At 44.1% G+C, this 23,278-nt stretch overlaps 1 protein-coding gene across 2 annotated transcripts in view; it reads left to right on the top strand.

The window, feature by feature from the left end:
- Positions 1-23,278, top strand: part of Sec71 (ADP ribosylation factor guanine nucleotide exchange factor Sec71) — a 63,104-nt gene that overhangs the window by 18,116 nt on the left and 21,710 nt on the right. For both annotated transcript variants that reach the window (XM_075668887.1, XM_075668886.1), the window contains exons 7-17: positions 563-875; positions 1,040-1,369; positions 3,785-4,030; positions 5,806-5,840; positions 6,797-6,967; positions 10,189-10,273; positions 11,526-11,685; positions 13,954-14,105; positions 16,019-16,147; positions 16,762-17,071; positions 17,920-18,086. In XM_075668887.1, coding sequence (XP_075525002.1) covers positions 563-875; positions 1,040-1,369; positions 3,785-4,030; positions 5,806-5,840; positions 6,797-6,967; positions 10,189-10,273; positions 11,526-11,685; positions 13,954-14,105; positions 16,019-16,147; positions 16,762-17,071; positions 17,920-18,086 — 2,098 coding nt within the window. The remainder of the gene's footprint in view (positions 1-562; positions 876-1,039; positions 1,370-3,784; positions 4,031-5,805; positions 5,841-6,796; positions 6,968-10,188; positions 10,274-11,525; positions 11,686-13,953; positions 14,106-16,018; positions 16,148-16,761; positions 17,072-17,919; positions 18,087-23,278) is intronic.

A 23,278-nucleotide genomic window follows, 5' to 3' on the forward strand; every position in this document is an offset into this window, starting at 1 on the left:
GCCTCTTAAAGGGACACTAAAGCAAAACAACAAATCAGTTTAGACTATTAAAACATTGTTTGAGAACACTGCAGGCAGCCATTTCAAAGTAATAGTATGAGTATTAGACGAGAAAATGCAGGTCGAAATATCAGTGTTTAAATTTCGCGCCTAAACCCCGATGCCAGTATGTCTGTGTGACGTCAGGGATTCCAAAGTATGTTTTCGCATTTGGGCCGCGTTGGCTTAGTAAAGGTTCCCGAAACTTGCCATGTTGAATATTCGGTTCCTTTAGAACACAATGTAGTCAATCTGTACCGCTATATAATTATGTAGGCTCTGGAGGATGCCATCAAAATTGATGACGTCACAGCGACCAGGTGCGGGAACAACAAAGGGGCGTCGCCACCCATTTTTCATTCTTGCACTTTTTCTGGCTTACCAAGCGCCTTATCGTGGTAAGAGTGGTGTTTTTAGTTTAGTAGAGAGGCAATCTACTGATCCAGAAGAAATAATTTTTCTCTTTAGTGTCCCTTTAAGGTGTGGATTAGCCAAATATCATGTTTCCATTTTGGTTTCACAGGTCCCATGAACTTCGCTCGAAGGTGCTCTCGCTGCAGCTGCTGCTGCTGATCCTGCAGAATGCGGGTCCTGTGTTCCGCACCAACGACATGTTTGTCAATGCCATCAAGCAGTACCTGTGCGTGGCCCTGTCCAAGAATGGCGTGTCGTCCGTGCCCGAGGTGTTTGAGATCTCGGTGACCATCTTCCTTGCGCTGCTGCAGAACTTCAAGACCCACCTCAAGATGCAGATCGAGGTGTTCTTCAAGGAGATCTTCCTCAACATCCTTGAGACATCCAGCTCCTCCTTCGGCCACAAGTGGAAAGTCATTCAGGTAAGTGCATATAACCTATCAGGCTCAGAATGCTACTTGACTGGTGGTTTTTTGAATGCCACATTACTGTTGCTATACTGGCGCCTTAGAGTAAAGTACCACTTTACTAGAATTTTGGCGCTGCAAGTACCAGATTGATACACCTGGTTTTGCTTCTTCGGCAGGTGCTAACACGGATCTGCGCCGACGCCCAGAGCGTGGTGGACATCTACGTCAACTACGACTGCGACCTGAACGCAGCCAACATCTTCGAGCGGCTGGTCAACGACCTGTCCAAGATTGCGCAGGGGCGCCAGGCCCTTGAGCTCGGTGCCACCGTTCATCAGGAGAAGTCAATGCGCATCAAGGGGCTCGAGTGCCTCGTCTCCATCCTCAAGTGCATGCTCGAGTGGAGCAAGGACTTGTACACCAACCTGACCGGTAACGCTACGGGCTCAACTGCAACCAATGCCAACACCGCAGCTGGCACCGGTAGCACGTTGGAGGCCCCTGAGGTACTTTAGCCCTCGCAGGTTTCCATTTGATTTGCGTGAAATGCTCCTTGTAAACGCTTTCTGGCATGAGACTAACTGCTGCACCAGTGTCCAAGAGCATTGAGATGGGCATCCCATCAATGTTTACCGAAACTTCATAGCCACGCTTTCCTTCCGATGCGCATAATACAGCATAGTAAATCTGGGATTCCTCAGACTCTTCGTCAGAATTTTCGACACAGCTTACCGGGCCCTTCACTTGACACACCACTCGCAAATATTCAGTCCTTCCACATGCTTGACATTTGACGTTTCGGTACCAGCATCTGTCGGGATCGGGATCTTTTCTGGTAGAGCGGCTGCCCCGGAAAGGTGGTGGTCCCGGGTTCAAGTCCTGGACCAGGATAAATTTTTCTTCAACTGCGAGGCTTTTCTTTCGGGGAACCCATATGGGTTTTCTTTGGTGGATGTCTGATTTTCCCTTTGTTAATTACTTCTCTCTACCTTGCGGGTTTCTGCAGAACTATTACGTCAAACCTTTTCTGCAATGATAACAAACACTTTTTCTTTTCTGAGCAGTCTTTCTTAGTGCCAAGCGCATGGTATTTTCCCTTCATGCTTCCACGCACTGTGTTCACTTCAGTGCGCTTCGCCTCTTCTATGTGCAGCTCTTTGATTTGGCGGTCTGCGAGCTCTTTCTCGAGTGCGATTTTACATTCGCCTCCAAAAGTTAAGCGCCCCATCGTGAAAAGAACGCTTTGTGCCTCTTGGTCGTGCAAGCCTGCTACTAGACGACTTCTGAGGGCATCATTTAGGAACACTTTAAACTCAACATTGCTTGCCGAATGCTTGTGCTCTGTCATGAAGTGTTTCACACTATCGCCTTCTTTCTGAACTCAATTATTAAACTTCTAACAATTATTCTAACAACTTCTAGCTCAATTATTGGTCTTCTAACAACTCCCACACTTGGTCGAAAGTTTTGTAGGTGAGCTTGTTGGGAACCAGAATTTTCTTAAGGTACTCGTACGTTCAACCACCCACCACGCTAAGGAACAGCTTCAACTTTTTCTCTTCCAGCATATCATTGAAGTCGATAAAATTTTCGAACCTTTCAATGTACGACTTTATGTTGTCCGCCTTCGGATTGAATTCTGCCATGCTTCCCAAAGGCCTTGAGGCATCAGGCGCAGCCGTTATGAAGAAGCAGTTCACTTATCTCTTCCAGCAACCACTCCATCCTTCGCCCTGTTCTTGCTTCTTAGCTGGTCCACGTTGCCACTGTTGTACACTGTGCTTCACCAGCTGTTGTGTCGAAATGCTGCTGCGGTGATCCCATCCTTGCCGCCAGTTGTTCTATCGTGGCTGAGACATGCGGCCGAACCGACGTACGGTTCGTGCGCCGCCCAGATGGAGGCGTCTGAGAAGGCGTTTGTGGCAAATGCAACAGACACAGCACAATCCAAACAGGCACGTGATGCCAAGAAGAATGATCATTTATTCGCATTGAATGCACTTCTTATAGAGCTCGTGTTAGCAACGCTCTGAAGCCACAGCGACGCGCTCGGCAGCGCGTCGACAATAGCAGCAATGGCAACAATGACAACAATGACAACAATGACAACAATGGCAGCGCAGTTACTCTACGTTGGCAAAAATTTAATGCTCTACTTGAAGAAAAGAGCGCTATGAAGACACAGCCTAAAAGAGGAACATGTACGACAGACAAGGTCCGTCGTACATGTCCGTTGAACATGTCCTATTTGATGCCTGAGGTGCTGCAGCTGAGTGCGTCGTGCACTAGCTTGGCTGACCACATGCTCTGCGAAACGCTGTCCTACAGTTCGGGTTCACTGAAACGGGCGTGCCAAGTATGGGCCTTCGGAAGATAACAAAGTGCTCGCTCGCCGTGTGTTTGTACGCAGCGAGCCAGTAGTGAAATATTTATTGAACACACGGCTTCGCAAGCATAATGCAAAGACGTAGGTTTGTATCCCACCTGTGGCCAGTTGTTTCTTCATCCACTTTCATTTCCATTATCATTTCTCTAATTCAGTTAGTAAATGCAAGCAATTTTCCCTATGTTGTCCTTGGTGTCTTTGCTTGTTAGCTTCTTATGATATGATTAATAAAAATCAGGCCCCTCGATTCCCTTTCTTTTCTTTCAAATATATATATATATATATATATATATATATATATATATATATATATATATATATATATATATATATATATATATATATATATAGTACTAAAATATTCATTAAAATAAAGCATTGCCAACCAAATTTTACATTCACTTCACTATAATTAATAACGTGTGACATTGAGATTTGATCATTGTACTAGGGCAGCTCTTTTACTGAAGTGACCAGCGGAGTTTGGTGTGAAATTGTGGGAGCCTGCTCCATGAAAGGATGCTGAAATTTTCAGGAGGAAGACCGGTCACTGGTGAGCCATGGAGGCTCGTGCAACTCGCTCAACTCTGCGACGAGCAGCTGCAACATTCCGGAGCAGCTGGAGGTGCTGAAGCAGCAGAAAGAGATCATGGAGCAGGGCATCGACCTCTTCAACCGCAAGCCCAAGCGGGGACTCCAGTTTCTGCAGGAGCACGGGCTGGTGGGGCCCCGACCGTGGGACATCGCTGAGTTCTTCCACTCAGACGAGCGTCTTGACAAGGTGAGATGGCGTTAAATATTGCATTCTGCCAGTAATAAGTCATGGGACTGGAACTTTGAGATTAACGAGTCAATTTGACAGGACGCAAAGCAGCGTGCATGAGAAGAAAGGAAAAACTATCAGTGGGATGATAAGAGACGAGAAGTAGGATGATGGCAGCATGTGTTATAAAGCGAATAGGGGTAACTAATAATCTATACGTCATTTTGCAGTTAGCAGGTAATGTTACGAAGGCTAGAGAGAAGTCTCTTAGTGCTCGCATTCCAAAAACCACCAAAAATAATGTCCGTCATATATGAAAAAAAGCATAGTTATTGCATAATTATTTCATGGAAGGCATAGCAAATCTGAACCTTTATACCACTGAGCAAGCAATGTGACATGTTTCTGCAACCAAAACATTGTTGTATGTTGCATACTGAAAGCACAACGGTGCACAAAGAGCACATGTGGTTTGATGCAAGCTTACACCTACACAATTTTGGTTATGACATATGAAGTAATTGTTCCGTAAAGATCTTTGCAGATCAAAAACAATTGCTCTGCAAAACGCACAGAGTGAGACTACTATGACTGCTCTAGCTCCAAAGCTTACGCAGCATTACCTGCTAAGTGCAAAACCTAGTATAGTTGAGATTAAGTGAGAGGAGAGTCAGACATGTTATGTGCTGCATAGAGAAGATAGCTGGCAATCTTGTGAAGGTAGTAAAATGGGTGCCAAGGGAAAATGCGGTTGGGTGCAGTAGAGGATTAGTCAGAATGCTGAGATTAGGAGGTCAGCAACACATAGGGTGCTTTCAACTGATGCAGAATGAAAGTTGCGGTATACAATTGGAAGAGGCCTCAATCCTGCAGTGGACAAAATAGGCTGCTGCCGGTGCTGATTGTGAATGCATGTCGAATGATCACAGTAGTCATCGCACACTTGAAATCTTGATGTCAAGTGCGAGCATACAGGTTGTGTGGACAGTTGCAGGCTGGTGTTCACGTATAACTAGTGTAAAACCAACACAAACGAAGAGACAAGGACATATGCAACATGCTTCGCTGGATTGACAACTGCAGTTTATTGAAAAAAAAAAGATTATTTGACAGTACAGCTGCAACCCTCATCTCTATGAAACAGGGGTGAAGGGAAGCAGCAATGCACAGATTGAAACCTTTCATTGGCATTAGAAACATTTTTATATATTCTGTAGTTTAGAACTGACAGGTGTATAAGTGCTCTGTCACTATCTGTGACTGAATAGGAATTTTAGCATCTTGACAAACAGGATCAGGCTTTTTTTTATGTGTGTGGGGTGCGGGGAGGGTGTTTTGCTGTTCCTGGTTGAACACGTGTTGGGATGGCTTCGATACTCTCCGTGTGCGTAGTTATTCAGGTGGCAGGAATTGTGTGTTTTCAAATAAATGCTCCTCCTAGTCCAGAAGCGTATTGTGTCCTCTTTCTTGTGGTTGTGTCAACAAAACGCAGAGAGCTGTGAACGGGGTTTGGCATTGTAACCAATCCAATCGCCAGCTTTCCAGCAATTTTATTTTAATGAACAACAGGAGGTACAGAGGAGTCCAGAACAATTAGGTACTTTTGCTTTGTGCCTAGGTCAAACCGTATTATGGGCGTTTATTCCAGCCTGTTTAGGTTCTATGCTGCCTTTCTTTCCTTTTTTTTTTCTTTGGTGTGAGCTGGGTTGGACTCTTTTCCAATGTTATAACTCGTCTACAACTGCATCACTTAATTTTTTTCTTTCTTCTTCTCTTTTATTTTCTTCTTCCAGAAACAAATTGGAGACTTCCTTGGAGAAAATGAAAAGTAGGTATACTTCTTTCTTAATTTCATAGATTCGGGGAAAGAAATCTCCTCATTTGTATTCGTCTTGCAATGTAAATAAAGTACACTCAGTCACTTCTCTGCAAATTGCAAATTTGGTTGCTTTTGAACCCACATTTAATAATGTCTCCCTCCTTGGCAACTCATTCAGTTCCTGATTTTGGTGATGGCTGCGTAAAAAATGAAGCATGGAGACCATTTGCCATGCTTTCACATATATAATCTGCGTCAAGATTGGAGTGCTTGATTAGTGCAAGCAATTAGAGCGATTTACCTGCGCCTTTTGTACATTCTTTTCCTTAGGTGAGGTTTCATAGCAGTGAGGAAGTGCGACCATTTTCATAGGCACAGCTTCATGGCATTACAGAAAGCATTGCTGTGAATCCCTGCTTGAAGGCAGAATTTCTGTATAGATGCCGCAAGGCATAGTTAATAAGCTCTCTTGACCGCTTGTGCAATGTATAGAACTACATCTAAACGCTAAACATCTAAACTGGGTTTCCTAACTTATGGCCTTTTTTATTGTTTTGATTATTTACGTGATATTAGCCATTCCAAAAAGCCCGTGCAGAGGCTTCTTGTAAAACATTATGACAGTCTTTAAGTTGTCATGGCTCTGTATTATTATTATTGTTATTATTATTGTATTAATTAATATTCTCAATGATGTGTACTGGGCATAAAGCAGTTCAAAGGAAGCATGTGATCACACATCGCTGTGTGAATTTGTGGGCATTGCACAAAACGTCACAATTTTATTTTCTCATTATTGTATGAAGCGGTGTACCCATGGCTGCAAGTTATAGGCAGGGGCAGGTTGTACACATGAAGACACAATTAGACGGTGTTTACGTGCACATGGGATATATGTTTTGGCCTTGTGCGAGCATTGGTGTGCTAGTGCTGTGACGTACAGCCTTGCGCTCGGTGTTTTTCAGAATGAACAAAGAAGTGATGTGCGCCTACGTAGACCAAATGGACTTTGCTGGCAAAGACTTTGTGTCTGCGCTACGCTGCTTCCTTGAAGGGTTTTGGTTGCCCGGGGAGGCGCAGAAAATTGATCGTCTCATGGAGAAGTTTGCTGCCCGGTACTGTGAGACCAACCCCAAGTAAGCTGGCTTCTTTCTTCCTTGCGCTTGTGCCTGTACTAGACTAGGGGCGCTTGCAAGTAATCAACTGTAGGATGTCTAGCCAGTGTGGTCATTTTTGTGGTGAGTAGCTGTTAAAAGGATACTAAAGTAAAACGATAAATCAGCTTAGCGAATAAAATGTATTCTATAAGCACATTAATTTCGTTTGCCTCGTGGTAATAGGTTGAGTGTTAGACGAGACAATGAGAAGATGAAGTTTTCTGTTTCTTGAATTTCGCATTGAAATCCCAGTGCCAGTATGTTGGTGTTATTGTCGTAAATTTCAAAGTGCTTTCTTTTTTTTCGTATTTGGCTGTTGTGGCTTAGCAATGCTTGTTGAAACTCGATAAGTTCACTCTTTGGTTGTTTTGAAATAGAATTGATTCCATCTTTACCGATAAAGAGTTAACCAGGCTTAAGCAGACACTGTTAAAACTCATGATGTTGCACCAAGCTGGTATTAAATGCCATCTGTCTTTCGGCATAAGAGGCTTGGCTTACAAAGCCTCTTATGGTGCATTTTTAGTATTGCATATTTTACAGTGCATTTTTTAGTATTGTAGAAAAGTAATTTATCAATACAGTTCCTCTATCAAGATGCCCCTTTAAGGGTTCATTAAATGATTGTCTAGTTTCTGTGCGTGTGTAACCAATATCATCAGCTCAAAGATCAACCAAAGGTACTGCTCATATGAGTCTATAGGATGGCTTTTAAAATGTTACATTTACAGGCGCATGGCTCCCAATGAAGTCTTTTTCCCACACTTTGCATGCTTTACTGTGAAAAGGAATATGGTGTTAAAAGAAAACACAGACGCACATTACACACATTAGCAGGACAAGCACGAGAATGACAAGGTGTCATGTGCTGAAGTTCCATAAACCTGCTGATGAAAACTTTGAAAATATATTTTGACAAAGGTGTGCTGGAAGGCAGAGCAGCAAAAGCAGTTTTTGATACTTATAAAATTCAAATACAAAAGATGTGGCAATATTGTTATAGATTCTACATAGAAGTGTAGAAGTGCAGTTTGTCTTCAGATACAGCAGAACCTCGTCGGTACATTCCCGTTACGTTCATTTTCCCGGTGCCAAGGTTTGCTATCAAGAAAAAAACAAACGCCATAGAGTTACGCTCATCTTTTACAGGTTCATACATTCCTGGAAAACAACGTTTTTCAGCTCGAACGTTCAGTATATCACCAAACTGCCATTGTATGATATGTGTTGTGACCACTGGATCCCATGTAAACAAGAAAATGCGTGCGTGATCGAAAACAGTATACAGTAGAACCCCGCTGTTACGTTCCTCACTGCTGCGTTTTCCCGGCTACTACGTCGTTTTCGTCCGGTCCCGGCATAGCTTCCATAGGATCCAATGTACAGTAGAACCCCGCTGTTACGTTCCTCACTGCTGCGTTTTCCCGGCTGCTACGTCGCTTTCGTCCGGTCCCGGCATAGCTTCCATAGGATCCAATGTATAAGGAACCCCGCTGTTACGTAGTAGCTGTGAAAACGTTCCCTCATGATGCGTCGCAACCCGAACCCGCCTGGGCTAAAGTAGGCAACGCGCTCCAACCGCCACTTTGGCTTTTGACGAGTTTTGACCGGGCTTGGCTATTGAACTGGCTGCAAGAAGCCGCACGCCAGTTCGAGAGGTCGCCACTAGGTGGCCATTCGTGAAAAATGCTCTCACTATCATCACTGTGATTACGGTCACCGCATGGTTTGTTGGACGTGTTGGGCGGGTCGACTCACGGAGGAAGGAAACTCGGGAGAGGCCCTGGCGTCACTATTCGGGAAGCTATAGCTAAAGAGAAGCCGGAAGTTGGCGTTGCTCCACCTATCGGGCCAGCTCTCCTCTCTTGTTTACTTTTCTCGCGAAACCACGCAGCGCTAGCAGCGCTGCGCGCAACCGGGCTGCTCGGACGCGCGCGCTCCGCAGCAATACTAAACAAACGTTAGCACGTTAGCATGATTACGCCAAAGAGGGCAAAATTTCCCGCGGATATTCATTCGTCCGTTGCCGTTGCCTGGCGCGGTGACGAGGAGGAGCACGAGCCGCGTGATGCCGGGGAGTTGCCAAATCCTAGCTTTGGAGAAGCTGTCGCAGCTCTGGACCTCCTCCGCAGGTACGCCGCACCTCACAGCGATGCTGACAGCAATGCAGCCTTCCAGGCTATTGAGAAACGTGTGGTGATTTCTAGCGAGCGAAAGAAACGGCAAGCCATCATTCTGGACTTCTTAAAGTCCTAAGCGCACTCTGTGGAAATAAATTGTCTATAGTTGAAGCTGCAATTTTTTAATTCATTTTCGGAGCTTTCCTCACTGTTGCGTTTTCCCGGCTGTTACGGTTTTTTTTCCCGGTCCGGTGAAAAACGTATGAACGGGGTTCCACTGTATAGCTGCTTGCTGTGGGAGCTTCATCGCAATACTCACCCATCCATCTCATGTGATAATGCCAGTGTGCACTCAATTTCTCATTTTGGTACCAGCAGATCTTTTCTGGGGTTATCGGATGCAGCACTCACAGCTATCACTGCCAATCCTATTGTGATAAGCATCTTCACCTATCCTTTTCACAGCGCATGGTGCGTAGTGCCATTGGTAGCGTACTGCACGCTTTTAGTAGGCGATAATCCGAACGTGCCTCTGTTCCCCACTGCAGGCCGCGCGATGTGGGCATCACATTTCGTTTTAATGGCATCCAGCACTGTCCACCAGCTCGATTACGTTTCTGTTTCCCGTCGCCCTCTTAAGACACCACGCAATAGGAAAACATCAAAATGCGTCTCGTGCAGCCAGAGCACCACCAACTCGATGTTCGTCGGCATTGCGCGCTGCGACGATCCACGCGACGCTTCGCATTCGTAGATGTCAACAGTAGTTGAGTCTGTAACATTTTTTAGTTGCCTCAGGTTGTATGTTTTCCTGGCTAGTAAGTTTTTTCTCATGGTTTTTACCAAAACGTATGAACGAGGTTCTACTGCACAAGGTAGAATTTATGACTCTATGAAATTACTACTAATCAACTGCATCAGTAGATCTAAACTGACCTTCAGTTTTTGATGCCTCAATTTCAAATCTTTTGCATGGTTATTTTTTAGCCATGATAGTATGTTTGCATACCGGTGTCTTATGTTTGTTCTATTGTGTGAATTTTTCACCTCTAATGAGTCATCTTTTGTTTAATATTGCAGCAACCGGCTGTTTGCAAGTGCAGACACGGCCTATGTACTGGCGTATTCCATTATCATGCTTACCACCGACCTGCACAGCCCACAGGTAAGCATGTCTGCTAAGAAAAAATGCCACTAGACTAATGGAAAAAAGGGAGTAGGAACACAGGAGCAGAGATCCCATTTCCAATTATCTTTTTTTGGGGTGGAAAGGAATTGAAATGTTACAATATTAATGTTACTAATCGCTGCAGCCTAAGTTACACTCAAGCAAAACTAATGGAATCAAACAGGCACACAACCACATGACCTTGATGAAAGAAAGGCTAGAGACCATACAGGAATGAAAACTTGTCACAGTTCGTAGAGTGAGGCACTGTTTGTTGCATGTTAGAAGTATGTGGGGTTACTTGCGTCGTCTTGTTCCTGTGTTTTATCTGCATAATGGTGATAATAACAGCAATAGATTATCAGTAAACTTATACTGTGTGTTTGCAGCAGCTTTTGAATGCATTTAACAATCTTTTTTTTTTCCCCTAATAAGCCTGCTCATGCATGCTGCATTCATGGCCTTAGGTTTTCTTGTTATTATAGATTGGCTTTAAGTTTTTTTCTAACGAAATAGGGTAGTGCTAATGCTGAGTACATGCGAGGCAGAAAATAACTACATTGATGTTTACTGTAAAATTGTCAAAAAGACACTGGAAAGAGTGGCCTTTATCTGTAGTATCATCATTTCATCATTTTGTTTAAATTAGCGTTTCTTTTTTCTGCATTAATGGTCATTTATTGAGACGAAGGCAACGTGTGCCATGTTGAAACTAAGATGCATAATGCGCACAGTATTAACTCAGTCTAGGCATTACTGTATTGATTGCATTAAATTCTTCATTAAGTACAGTGATGCTCTTATGATTGAATTATAAGTACCCAGAGACACCTCCGTGGGGCTGAGATTAAAGGTCTTGAGGTATCACTTGTACAATATTGCTGATATGTTTGTGATGATACCGCAGAACATGAAGATCTGCGAAAGTGTAAACCAAATATCCAGGAATCTGTGGGTGTTGTTATGGGCTTGTGCAAGCACAACATAGCATCCAGAAAAATGCAATAAGTGGGAAGCATCTTAGTGCAGCTCTACCGCATATATGTAATGCTCAAAACTGGCAGTCTACATACTTTCTTTTGTTTACTTTTACATTTCCAAAGTGCATCAGATTTAAAAGCATTGTTATTGCTTGAACTCTAAAAATCGTGAGACAGGTTCGTAGACTCATGACTGATATGTTGTTCTATGTTTCATATGTAAAGCACTTGTGGAGTTCATGAACTTAACTTTTATATTCGTCCGTCAGGTCAAGACAAAGATGACCAAGGAAGACTACATCAAAATGAATCGCGGCATCAACGACAGCAAGGACATTCCCGAGGAAGAGCTGTCGGCGATCTACGATGAGATTGCTGGCAATGAGATCAAAGTAAAGACCACTGCAAGTCGTGTGACCGGAAAGCAAAGTAAGAAGCCTCTTGAAGAGGGCTATTTTTCTTTATTCAAAGTATGTTCAAAGCTCTTCAAGCTTGAAAAGAACACCAAGGAGAAATACAGTAGAACTTCGTTGATACATTCTCGTTACATACGTTTTCCCGGCGGCAACGTTCACAGTTGAGAACACAAAAAAAGACCCTATAGAGTTACGCTAATTCATTACCCGTTCACACAGTCCCAGAAAACACTATTTTTCAGCACCAATGTTCAGTACGTTGCCAAATGGCCATCGTATGATACGTTTTCCGACCTCTAGATCCTATTTAAACAAGAAAATGCAGGCGATCGAGAGCAGTATATAGCTGCCCGCTGTGGCAGCTTCACCGCAATACCCGCCCGCCGGTCTCACATGAAAATGCCGGTGCTCACTCAGTTTCTTATTTCGATGCCAGAAAATATCCGCCCGTGTCGTCGCATGCTACATTCACAGGTATCACCGCCAAAACTATTGTGATAAGCATCTTCACCTATCCGTTTTACAGCGTGTGGTGCGTAGGGCCATTGGCAGCGTACTGCATGTCTTTAGTAGGTGATAATTCAAACGGATTCCCTGCGGGAGGCGGTGCGATGTGGGCATCTTGTTTCGCTTCGCCAGCACCTGGCGTCAGCGGCATCCGGCGTCAGCGGCATCCGGCGTCAGCGGCATCCGGCGACGCCCACCAACTCAATTTTGTTTCGGTTTCCTGTCGCCCTCTTAATACACTACGCAATAGAAAAAATAACAAAATGCATCTCAGGCTGCCGAAGCACCACTAGCTCGATGCACGTCGGCGTCTTGTGTGGCAGTGATCCGCACGACGCTTCGTGTTACGTAGATGTCAACGATTGTTGAGTCTGTCATACTTTTTTAGTTAATTCTGATTGTACATTTTCTCAGGTAGTGCTTTTTTCTCACGTTTTTTTTTTTTTTTTCAAAATGTATGAACGAAGTTCTGCATTAGAGTTTTAGCTGGTCCAGATGCATAATATAACTTGTGGAATACCGGGCTACTGGAAACGTAGACATTAGCAGCCATGCTGGCTATGCCATCTTGGGACATTAAGCTCTACCAAGAGCATGCCAGGGGTATTGTTCCAATGGTAGGCTATTATGTGTTACTCCACTACTGGCACGAAGCATTGGCAACAGCGTAGCCGTGAATGTGCTGTGGCTTTCTTTCTTTTACTTTTATGATAACAGCACTAAATAAAATGATGTTTCCCATACTTTATAGTTGCACAAATGGCTACAATTTGTTACTACCAGTGCTGTTGGTGCCGTACACGTCTTCGGCATTTTCTCATTCATAAAGTGCGATAACTATGCAGACAAGCTGAAGCACTCTGTTGAGCTCACATTGTCGAGTTAACAAATCATTGTTAACAAATCAATCTTGCAAGGAGGAAGGCTCGGTGAGCCACAAAGGAAGCAAGCACAAAAGACAAGGGACAGTGCCATGCTGACATTGTCATACCATTTCTGTGTGATGTTGATATTGATAAGATTTTGCTTGGCAGTTGTCATTGTTTTAACTGAAAAATAAGAAAAAGAAAAAAGAAAGACTCTATTTGCGAAATTGTTATGTACCAAAAAGACTGAGATGTGCGAAAGCTAGACCAATGTCGGTATCACTGCAGTTTGAAAGGAAAGTTCAAAAAGAGATGCTTAACTTTCTTTTTTCTGCATTAAAAATAAAATACTTTCTTGTAAATAAATTCGGATGGAATATTTAAAGAATGATCTATGAGCCTAAACTGTCTTATGGCTTTTGTTTAGTATCCCTTTTAAAGTTTTCATGTGAACAGGACAGCATTGCGCAGTAGCTCATAGCTGCTTGTGTTCAAATTTAGAATTGTAGTTTTCTTCAATGCCCTGCTGTTTCAAGGACATGAAGATAGGGAAGGCTGTAGATTACATTGCTGGCACATGATGTGCACATCACATGTGCACATGCACACGCACATGCGCTGCTACTTTGCGATTGGAGTTATTCCAAGCATGTAGAATAGATAGCACAGTAATTAACTAAACAAAAAACAAAGAAAGTTATCACCAAACGTAGAACAAGGAAAGCAGAAAGGCAGGTGTTTGAATTACTGACTACAAGTTAAAGCCTCGATGATTGTGGAGTGTACTGTTTTATATCTCAAGCTTGCGTCTTTGTTTTGAGGTTCTAGAGATGTTAGCGATGCTTGGGTGGTGACGTGACGTCGACTTGATAGTAATAATGCCTGCTGGCTCCTTTTACGTTACACAGACGTGTCAAGTGAAAAGAAGCGTCGTCTGCTGTACAACATGGAAATGGAGCAGATGGCGCGCACTGCCAAGGCGCTCATGGAAAGCGTGAGCCACGTACAGGCTTCTTTCACCTGTGCAAAGCACCTCGAGCATGTCCGGCCCATGTTCAAGGTATGTTTATTTTCACTTGATTTTCAATTGCTTATACACTGTCTCATGATCACTTTGCAGTGCAGCGAAAGCTATGGGCCACCTTATTCTTTTCTTTCATCTTCTTATTTATTCTTTCCCTTTCCCAAGCATAGGATAGCTAACTGGGCATGTCGTCTACAAGGCATGTAAGCCTTGGATAAGCCAATGTGTTGGTATCAGTCCGCGACATATGAATGCGTTCCAGTGCTAAACCACTATCACTTTAATACAAGAATGGAACATATTACAGGCTGTTATTTAGCATGTTAGAAAACTTACAAACATTTATATAGTGCTTAGCAATACTAAACCCATGTATATCTGCCATATAATCTACGTCGAAGCACAGAACTGTACTTTATTTTACAAGTTGTTTGCAGTGCTGTCGAAGGTACGAGGCATACGCTAGAAATATCTTTGCACAGCAGAATATAGTTGCGAGCATAACTGTTTGATTAATGGCAGGGTTGTAGAGTTTTGTTTTTGCATGGCACATGATATGCTGCAGCGATATGTGATATTTTAGGACCTTTGCAAATACACGTCATATATTGTAGATTCAGCAGCTGCTGAGCAGGTGACAGGGCGCATATGAACATATCTCAAGGGGCATTTGGCTTTCCCATTGGCTTAGGAGTCCTGCAGCTTCCACAGTGCTGCAAACCACTTCTGAGATGGAGTGTACATTCCGTTATGTACCATTCGGTGTACCTGCACCATGTGGTGGCGCCTTTGCATCCTTCGTATAGCTTTCACTGCACTGCTAGTTCATTTTGAGACGGAGTGTAACTGTCGTGCTCCTTTTCTTGATCACTCAAGTCAATTTTCTGATTGAAATGACGGTCAGAAGTCGCAGATTGGTCAACGAAGGTTATGCATTGCTTGTTTTGTGCGTGTGCATGTTCTGGACTTCGTTGGTGGGACTTGGAACTTTAAAGCTGTCATGCACTAGTACTGCACTAGTACTGCACTAGTTTTTGTGGAGTGTCAAGAGTTAACTCCCACTCGCTAAGCAGGGAAGCAAGGACACATTTGAGTTAGCACAAGAAAGAAAATACAGCTGTTCATAGCAAAAGCTGTGAATAAGGCGTGAAATTGAAACTTTTTAATTGAATTGGCCAGTGTTAGCTGATGTTCAATGCTAGAATAGCTTGAGAGGAACGCTGCAGAAGTCTCGGAACAGAATACAAAGTAGTGGCAGTTGTATTTAGTGTGCTATTACACGCAGTAAGGCACACACAGTGTCGCAAATTACACTGACTGTAGAAAATGCTTGCATTAATGCACGAACAATCTGCTCTGAAAAGCCACGTCTTCTGCTTCCTGTACATTCCTGTCATCTATTTTTATGCTTTGTGCTGTGGCATTTGCTTGACTTCTTGTACCATGTTCATGGTTTACGTCTGTCTCATGTGCCATAATGACGGTCTAATGATACTCTGCTCATTCTGTGCGCTTACACTTCATCAGTGTCCTAGTGAGATAGTTGGACACAGTTGATTGAAGCATCAGTATTCAGGAAAGTCTCAGGTACAAAACTAGTTGAGGTGCCTTACTTTCATAAATCTTTTGCACATATTTTATTTGCCGACCACATTACTTAAGATATTATGGTGGAACCAACCATGACCACTGCCAACAGCAATAGCAGTGACTTTTGGCGAGGGAACAGCCACTTTGTTAACATCTGCTATCTGTTTTCGACTAATTGAACTCAAGTGAGGTTTTCTCGCAGTTGAGCTTTAATAACAGCTATGTTCAGCAGCGAAGAATGTTTTGTACAAAAGTGTTGAAAAAACAAAGAACAGTGACAGCAGTAGTGAATGTTGGCATACAGCTTTGTGTCATGGTTCTCAACTGAAGGCGTCCTTACTTTTCCTTTTTTTTTTCAGCTGGCTTGGACACCGTTTTTGGCTGCATTCAGTGTTGGCCTGCAGGACTGCGATGACCCGGAGATAGCAGCACTGTGTCTGGATGGCATCCGCTGTGCCATCCGTATTGCTTGCATCTTTCACATGACTGTAAGTAACCTCTGGCCCCGCTCTGGCTGTTGTCTATGTATTCCATGTAATCGTATGAAAAGAACAACAAAAATTACTGCAAGATGCCGTCTTGGAGAAAATGGTAGCCGGCACCCTCACTGCGTATTTTTTTGCTGCCATCTTGCTATGGGAGTAGGGAGTAAAGGGGTTATACATGCAGCATGTGCAAAGATTTCATTGGTTACTGTCTTAAAGCCATAAAAGAGGAGTCCGCAAGCTCCCCTCACAGCTGAGTTTGTCGTGCCGTTACGTGGTGCTAGCATCAGAATGCTCATGCCATCTTGTCGTTTATGCACTTCTGCAACACTGACTACCACCATTGCATGCATTTCGTGTGGGGATAATGAACTTCAAGAGAAGCAAGAGTCATGCAGAGAAGACAAACATCGGGTTGGGGGTAAAGAGTTGAGCGTCCTCGCACACTTTACATTCCTCTGTTTCTGGTGTCTGCCTGTGTGTCCAGCCTTTTATTTCACTGGCAGCTAACCTTTAACCTCTTGAGCTGTTAGACCGGCCATTTTTGTAACAACATTTTCAGTGCACAGGCTTATCGGTAGATCATGCAGAATGCTTGTCGTTGCTCCACGTTACAGCTGGAGCGCAATGCGTACGTGCAAGCGCTGGCCCGTTTCACCCTTCTCACGGCAAACTCACCCATCACGGAGATGAAGAGCAAGAATATCGACACCATCAAGACGCTCATCACGGTGGCGCACATGGATGGAAACTACCTGGGCAAGTCGTGGCTGGACATATTGCGGTGCATCTCCCAGCTGGAGCTGGCCCAGCTCATCGGCACGGGTGTCAAGCCGCGCTACCTCGGCGGCTCCGGTTCTGGATCAGCTCAGGCTTCGGCTGGTGCCCACGGGGCCCTCCAGGACAGCGTGCTCGACCCTATGGAGTGTAGGTAGTCTTACGCCAATTTTTCTGTAAGTCCCGTTTGTGGAACCTTGGCGGTTCTCGGGAAGAGTCCAGAAGTGTCTGCGACAGCTGCTCTAGAGAAGTACTGTCATTTCTGGAATACAGTTAGCATTTCTTGTATACATAATCTTTGAAGGTGAACTGGCAATTTGTGGAACCTTGGGTGTCCAAGAAACACTCCAGAGGTCCACAGGCACGCCTTTAAATATGCATGACGTTTTCTGTACTACGGTTTATCCTATGTACAGTCCACTGTGATAAGTTATGGCTGCACTTAGTTGCACAGTTCGTAGGGGTTTAATCTAACGCATGAGGTGGAACTGGTGGAACATCCAAGAGTCTCTTGCCATGGTCACTTGCGTTATCAGCCAGACGGTGCGCATGCATTGTTGTGCAAGTCAAAAAGTCGATTATCAATAGGAAGCTTTTTTCTTCTGGGAAGGATATGCACTGGTGGTATTCTCAAAGTTGAAGCAGCAACCAGTACTAGTCTCCAGGCCTACAGCCAGTCACTGATGCATTGTGATGCTTTCTCTTGTGCCCCAGTGTTTGACTAGATAAAACATTGTCATTTTGAAACATAACTATAGATACTCGGCACACTAGAATAGCACACATTTTATCATGCGACAGTCATTTTCTTACCTGCTGACAAGAGAAAACTTGCAGTCCTGCAGTGCGAGTTCTACTCGGTTCCTCCCAAATGTTGTAAAGGCTTCATCGATAACATTGGAAAACAGCGACATAAGTAGAACTGGTGGGCAGGATGTACTGGGTTACGAGTTTTTCTCTTGTCATGCATTGACCTTCCTTCCTCACAAATTGCGCAGTGACGCGTCCCGGACTGCCCATGGACCAAAAGCAGATGGCGATGCTTCAGGAATCCATGGGGGAGACCAGCTCCCAGAGCGTGGTCGTGGCCGTCGACCGCATCTTCACAGGCTCCACTCGGTTGGATGGAAATGCCATTGTTGACTTTGTCCGTGCGCTTTGTCAGGTGAGAGTGTCAGGCCCTTTGATCGCCCTGCGTCTCGTTTTCTTTAAGTGTGAAATGAAATGAACATAAGTGACTTCACCTACAATTCTCGTACAATCCTGCCTACTGTAATTACTCGAGATGAATGAAAAAAGAAATGGTACCTTTATTTAAGGAATCAATTGGGAAACGAGTTCTCTTTACTTATCGTCGTCTGAGGGGGAGACGGAGCTTTCTGTAGGTGGTATTCTTGGGCGATCTCTTTCGGAGATAGTTTCCCTTTCGCGATATTGTGCGTGACTCGGCACCAGAAGCATCCCCGTCAAGTGTATCTGACACTGTCGGCGCTATACTTTGAGGGGTTGAGTACCGGAACAAGCAGAGTTTTGCGAAAGCGAAACTATCTCCATAGGTGATTGCCAGAGAATCCAGCCATCCGTGCCGTCGAGTTCGTTTGAGATGAAGTACTTCTTAACCCTTTGAGGGTCGATTTTTTTGGCCATATGTGACCACCCAGGGTCGATTTTTATTATTGCACATTTAAATTCTTCAGAGGGACCTATTTCGAAAAAAATTTACTGTAATTCTTCTAGGGTGACCGTAAAGCGAGAAAAAAGTGTTTTGCGTTGGCATATATGTACTGTTTATTCATGAAAAACAATAAAAAATAGCAAATAAAGTTATAAGAATTTTTTTAAAAATTGGCGCATTGTTATACACGATGTCCACACGAGAAAAATGCACAAGAAGAATGCGCACACGAAAATTTTTCGCAAGTCTCAAATCTTCCTCTTGCACTAATATTTCCAGGCTTGTCTATAGATTGAATCGAGACATAAAGATGCAGGTTGTCAATGTAATGCTAATAACCGCAGAGTAGAACATTTGTTTTAAAATCATCAATTTTGTCATTATCCGAATGTAATGCAAGGGTTGAGCTCAAGCAGCGACATTTGTGAAAAAGAAAAAAAAAGAAACTCGTATTACAATCGAGTAAATACTGTAAATTCCTTAGCAAGAAATGGAAACAAAATGGCCTCGTCTGCCGTCAAGTGATGTCCTTGTTTTGTAATGTATTACCTTTTACTGTCTGGGTTTGTTGTTTGGAGTCCTCCATTTTTGCTATTACCCTTTATATTTCATGCAAGGCCCATATTTCAAATCTTGACTGGGGGAGTTTCTCACAATTCCGGGTTATGGCTGCCTACTGACACTATAAACTGCATCCTGACTGCTTTGAAAAATGTGAAACCATAATAATTAATTGGGGAAACATTAACTGAATTATCTTTTTCCTGTTGTCATTAAACCTGGCATCCTCTGGCATACACATTAGTGAAAGTACCTTCTGATGGAGCAATTTCCAAAATTTTTGCAAACAGGGGAGGACATGCGGGTCCTACACAAAGGTGTGCCTTTACATGAGTAAACACGTTAGTTGGCCACTCCTTTCTCAGCTTCTGAGTGTTGGTACGTGTGGGTAACCAGCGCTGGAGTTTCAAGCTGACACAAAGCACCCCCTTGTGGACATCACGCATCACGCATACAAATATAGAAGAAAATGTCCAGCCACAGTACGGTGGGGGACGTGCAAAAGCCGTGAAAAAGAAAGCTTGGTGGCTGTCATTATTGTTGTGTGTTTAATTGCCACAACTAGAACAGCTGTATATAGCCCTATCATCCTATTATTTTTCTTGAAATCTACAAGCATGAGCGATGGTGACGTTGGATTCAGGCACACACAATTGCATGCCGTTTAAGCTATTTCTAGAGCTTCTCCGGCAAAATATCCGTGTACATTTGTTCTTATTGAAAGCTAATATCGCAATGCTTCTAGTATACTAAAAAAAATATGTACATGTTTTTGTACAAGAAGATATATATAGCCACCATTTTTTTCGGGGACACTAAGGGTAATACAGTAGAACCCCGCTGTTACGTTCCTCACTGCTGCGTTTTCCCGGCTGCTGCGTCGTTTTCATTCGGTCCCGGCATAGCTTTCATAGGATCCAATGTATAAGGAACCCCGCTGTTACGTAGTAGCTGTGAAAACGTTCCCGCATGATGCGTCGCAACCCGAACACGCCTGGGCTAAAATAGGCAACGCGCTCCAACCGCCATTTTGGTTTTTGACGAGTTTTGACAGGGCTTGGCCGGGCTTGGCTATGGAACTGGCTGCAAGAAGCCGCACGCCAGTTCGAGAGGCCGCCAAATAGATGGCCATACGTGAAAAATGCTCTCACACTGTGATTACGGTCACCGCATGGTTTGTTGGACGGGTCGACTCACGGAGGAAGGAAACTCAGGAGAGGCCCTGACGTCACTATTTGTGAAGCTATAGCTAAAGGGAAGCCGGAAGTTGGCATTGCTCATGGCGTTGCTCCGCCTATCGGGCCAGCTCTCCTCTCGTTTACATTTCTCGCGAAACCATGCCGCGCTGCGCGCTACCGGGCTGCTCGGACGCGCGCGCTCTGCAGCAATACTAAACAATCGTTAGCACGTTAGCATGATTATGCCAAAGCGGGCAAAATTTCCCGCGGATATTCCTTCGTCCGTTGCCATTGCCGTGGCGCGGTGACGACGAGGAGCACGAGCCGCATGATGCCGGGGAGTTGCCAAATCCTAGTTTTGCAGAAGCCATAGCGGCTCTGGACCTCCTCCGCAGGTACGTCGCACCTCACAGCGACGCTGACAGCAATGCAGCCTTCCAGGCTATTGAGAAATGTGTGGTGATTTCTAGCGAGCGAAAGAAACGGCAAGTAACCATTCTAGACTTTTTTAAGTTCTAAACGCACTCTGTGGAAATAAATTGTCTATAGTTGAAGCTGCAATTTTTTCATTCATTTTCGGAGCTTTCCTCACTGTTGCGTTTTACCGGCTGTTACATTTTTTTTCCTTGGTCCGGTGAAAAACGTATGAACGGGGTTCCACTGTATTAGTGCCAGCCGGCGTAAAATGTCCACTGGGTTCCAGCGGTGGGCGCTGCCATTGACAGTACCTAGTGATGAAATGAAAAGGAAGTGAATGATAATGCTAATCGTACAATCTCACAGTGAACACAAATGGTGAACACTGTTGTATGTTCGCACAATCACGCTGCATCAGTGCGTCGCCGCGTCTGGTGACACCCACATTAATTATGCGGCTTCTATTCCAGGCAAAATGATGTCCCCTAGAGTAAAGTGACGCGTAATGTTCACTTTATTAAAAACCACGTCCACGGTCAAGCATTTCGCATCAACTAAGGACCTAATACAAGACAAGTTCAGCTGTAACGTATGGCTACCGATGGTGCACAGCGAAATGGCTTGGTTGTGCTCGCATCGCAGCCAGCATCACCGCAAACATCAGCATGTTTTCTTCTTCGTGTGAAATTATTGCAAGAAGAGGTTAAAGTGGCAACAAAGGTAGCAAAGCATTGCTGCTTGGGAGCGTCGGCAATTTGTTCAGAAGCGCTGTCTTCTACAGATTCTAAGTGAACTGGAAATGCCTTAGCGACAATATCGGTAGCAAGCGATTGGCAGTGGTGAGGCTGCCTGCGACGCCAGAGTGTAGCTGCGAAAGCTCCTCCGTCGCTGAATGGCCACGTTGCTGTGGCAAAGGGAGATCCTCCATGTGACGGGCAGATATCGCCGTTTGCCAGCAAAACCGCCATCAGCCAGCTGTCTGCTAACTGCAAGCAGCATGCAACGAGTTGCCGTGTTGCAACGGGGACCTACCTTCAATTCCAGTGCCATGGACACCATAAGTAGCTCCAACGAAATCAAAGTCTTTCTGCTTATGAAGGAACTGTCCATTTTTGCGTCTGGAATATGCAGAAATGGAACAAGTGACCGTTTATTTGAATTCTGACGGTGTTTATAGCTTCTTCACTCGTAAATTGCATTTCACTGGAATCACGACCCGCTGTTATCAGGTGTAATTTTCTCAACCTAGAAAACAATTTACTGTATGCAATCCTGGTCCTTCTCGAGTTATTTTACATCAAAAACGGCTTAGAGAGGGTTGATCCTTTTGAAACCGAACCGCAACCCGATAGGTGGTATATTTACGCTTGCAGCTGCTGGTGCACGGCTCTCATGCAGTTTTCTGTGGAAGACACTTCCAGAGCATTTTTCACAAGTAAATTTGTCCTCGATGATCATAGCCTGGTTCACTTTTCAATATTCACATTGAGGAAAACGAAAAAGAAACACAAGCCAACCTCGCTAAGGTTACATTTTTGTAAAACAGAAAAAGAAACGTACTCCCTGCAGCTTTGCGTTTTCTTGGGAGACTAAAAGTTGCGGCGCTTTCACACTTAGCATTGAGAGCCGCTTCTCACGAGCGCCCCCTGGGCAGCGCTGGTGTCTCATATAACTTAATATAGACCATATTAAGTTGTTCCATCCTTTGTTAGGCTGACTTTGTTTTCATTGCAACCAGAGTTGGTATCCATTGCCTTCTTGCCAGTGCAAAACCAAATTTGTCTTTCCTTCTGAGTCCTTTCTGCAATATTCATGGTGTACAAATGTAGTCAGTAAACTTTGTCTTCTGTTTTCTCTCTTCACGCATTCATCTGTAATCCTTATTGCAGCTTGCTTACACTTTAATGCAGCTGCGCAGTGGTGTCCAACATCCTTACGAGAAGTAAAAGAAGTGCGAGTCATACACCTTTCTAGAAATTGCACCTCCTGGTGTTGGAGCTGAAAGAGCCAGCTTTCCTTCCTCCTCTTCCCTATCTGGACTTAGCCACTGGAACCTGTGCTAAAACAACCCTTCAGCTTCTTAATGCTGGATTCCTTTAAAATCCAGCACTAAGCATTAATTGCACTCATTAAACTCCTGTGCCGACAGCCCAAGGTGCCAACTCTTCAATGCTTCCTATAAATGACCTATATATGTGCAGATTTCTTAACCTTGTCATTCTGTCTGCTTCTCTGGCATCCTGATTACACCTCCCTTAGCATTGTGCTTATTGCACTAAATGGACCACCAGTAATTTGTTCTATGCATCGTATATCTTCCTTGTATCCTGCTCAGGATACAAGGAACATACACGACACTCTCACCAATTTCAGTTAGTGTCATCAATCTATGCTTGTTCTCTGTTCTGTGTCACTTGCTTGCCATCCCTGCAACATATACCACTAATTTTTAAGGTGAAAGCCTTGGATCTCTATTTTTCAAGGTAGTATTGTGAGGTACAGAAAATATCACGGGACTCAAGGAAG

Source organism: Dermacentor variabilis, chromosome 9, assembly GCF_050947875.1.
Source record: "Dermacentor variabilis isolate Ectoservices chromosome 9, ASM5094787v1, whole genome shotgun sequence".
Lineage (NCBI taxonomy): Eukaryota > Metazoa > Arthropoda > Arachnida > Ixodida > Ixodidae > Dermacentor > Dermacentor variabilis.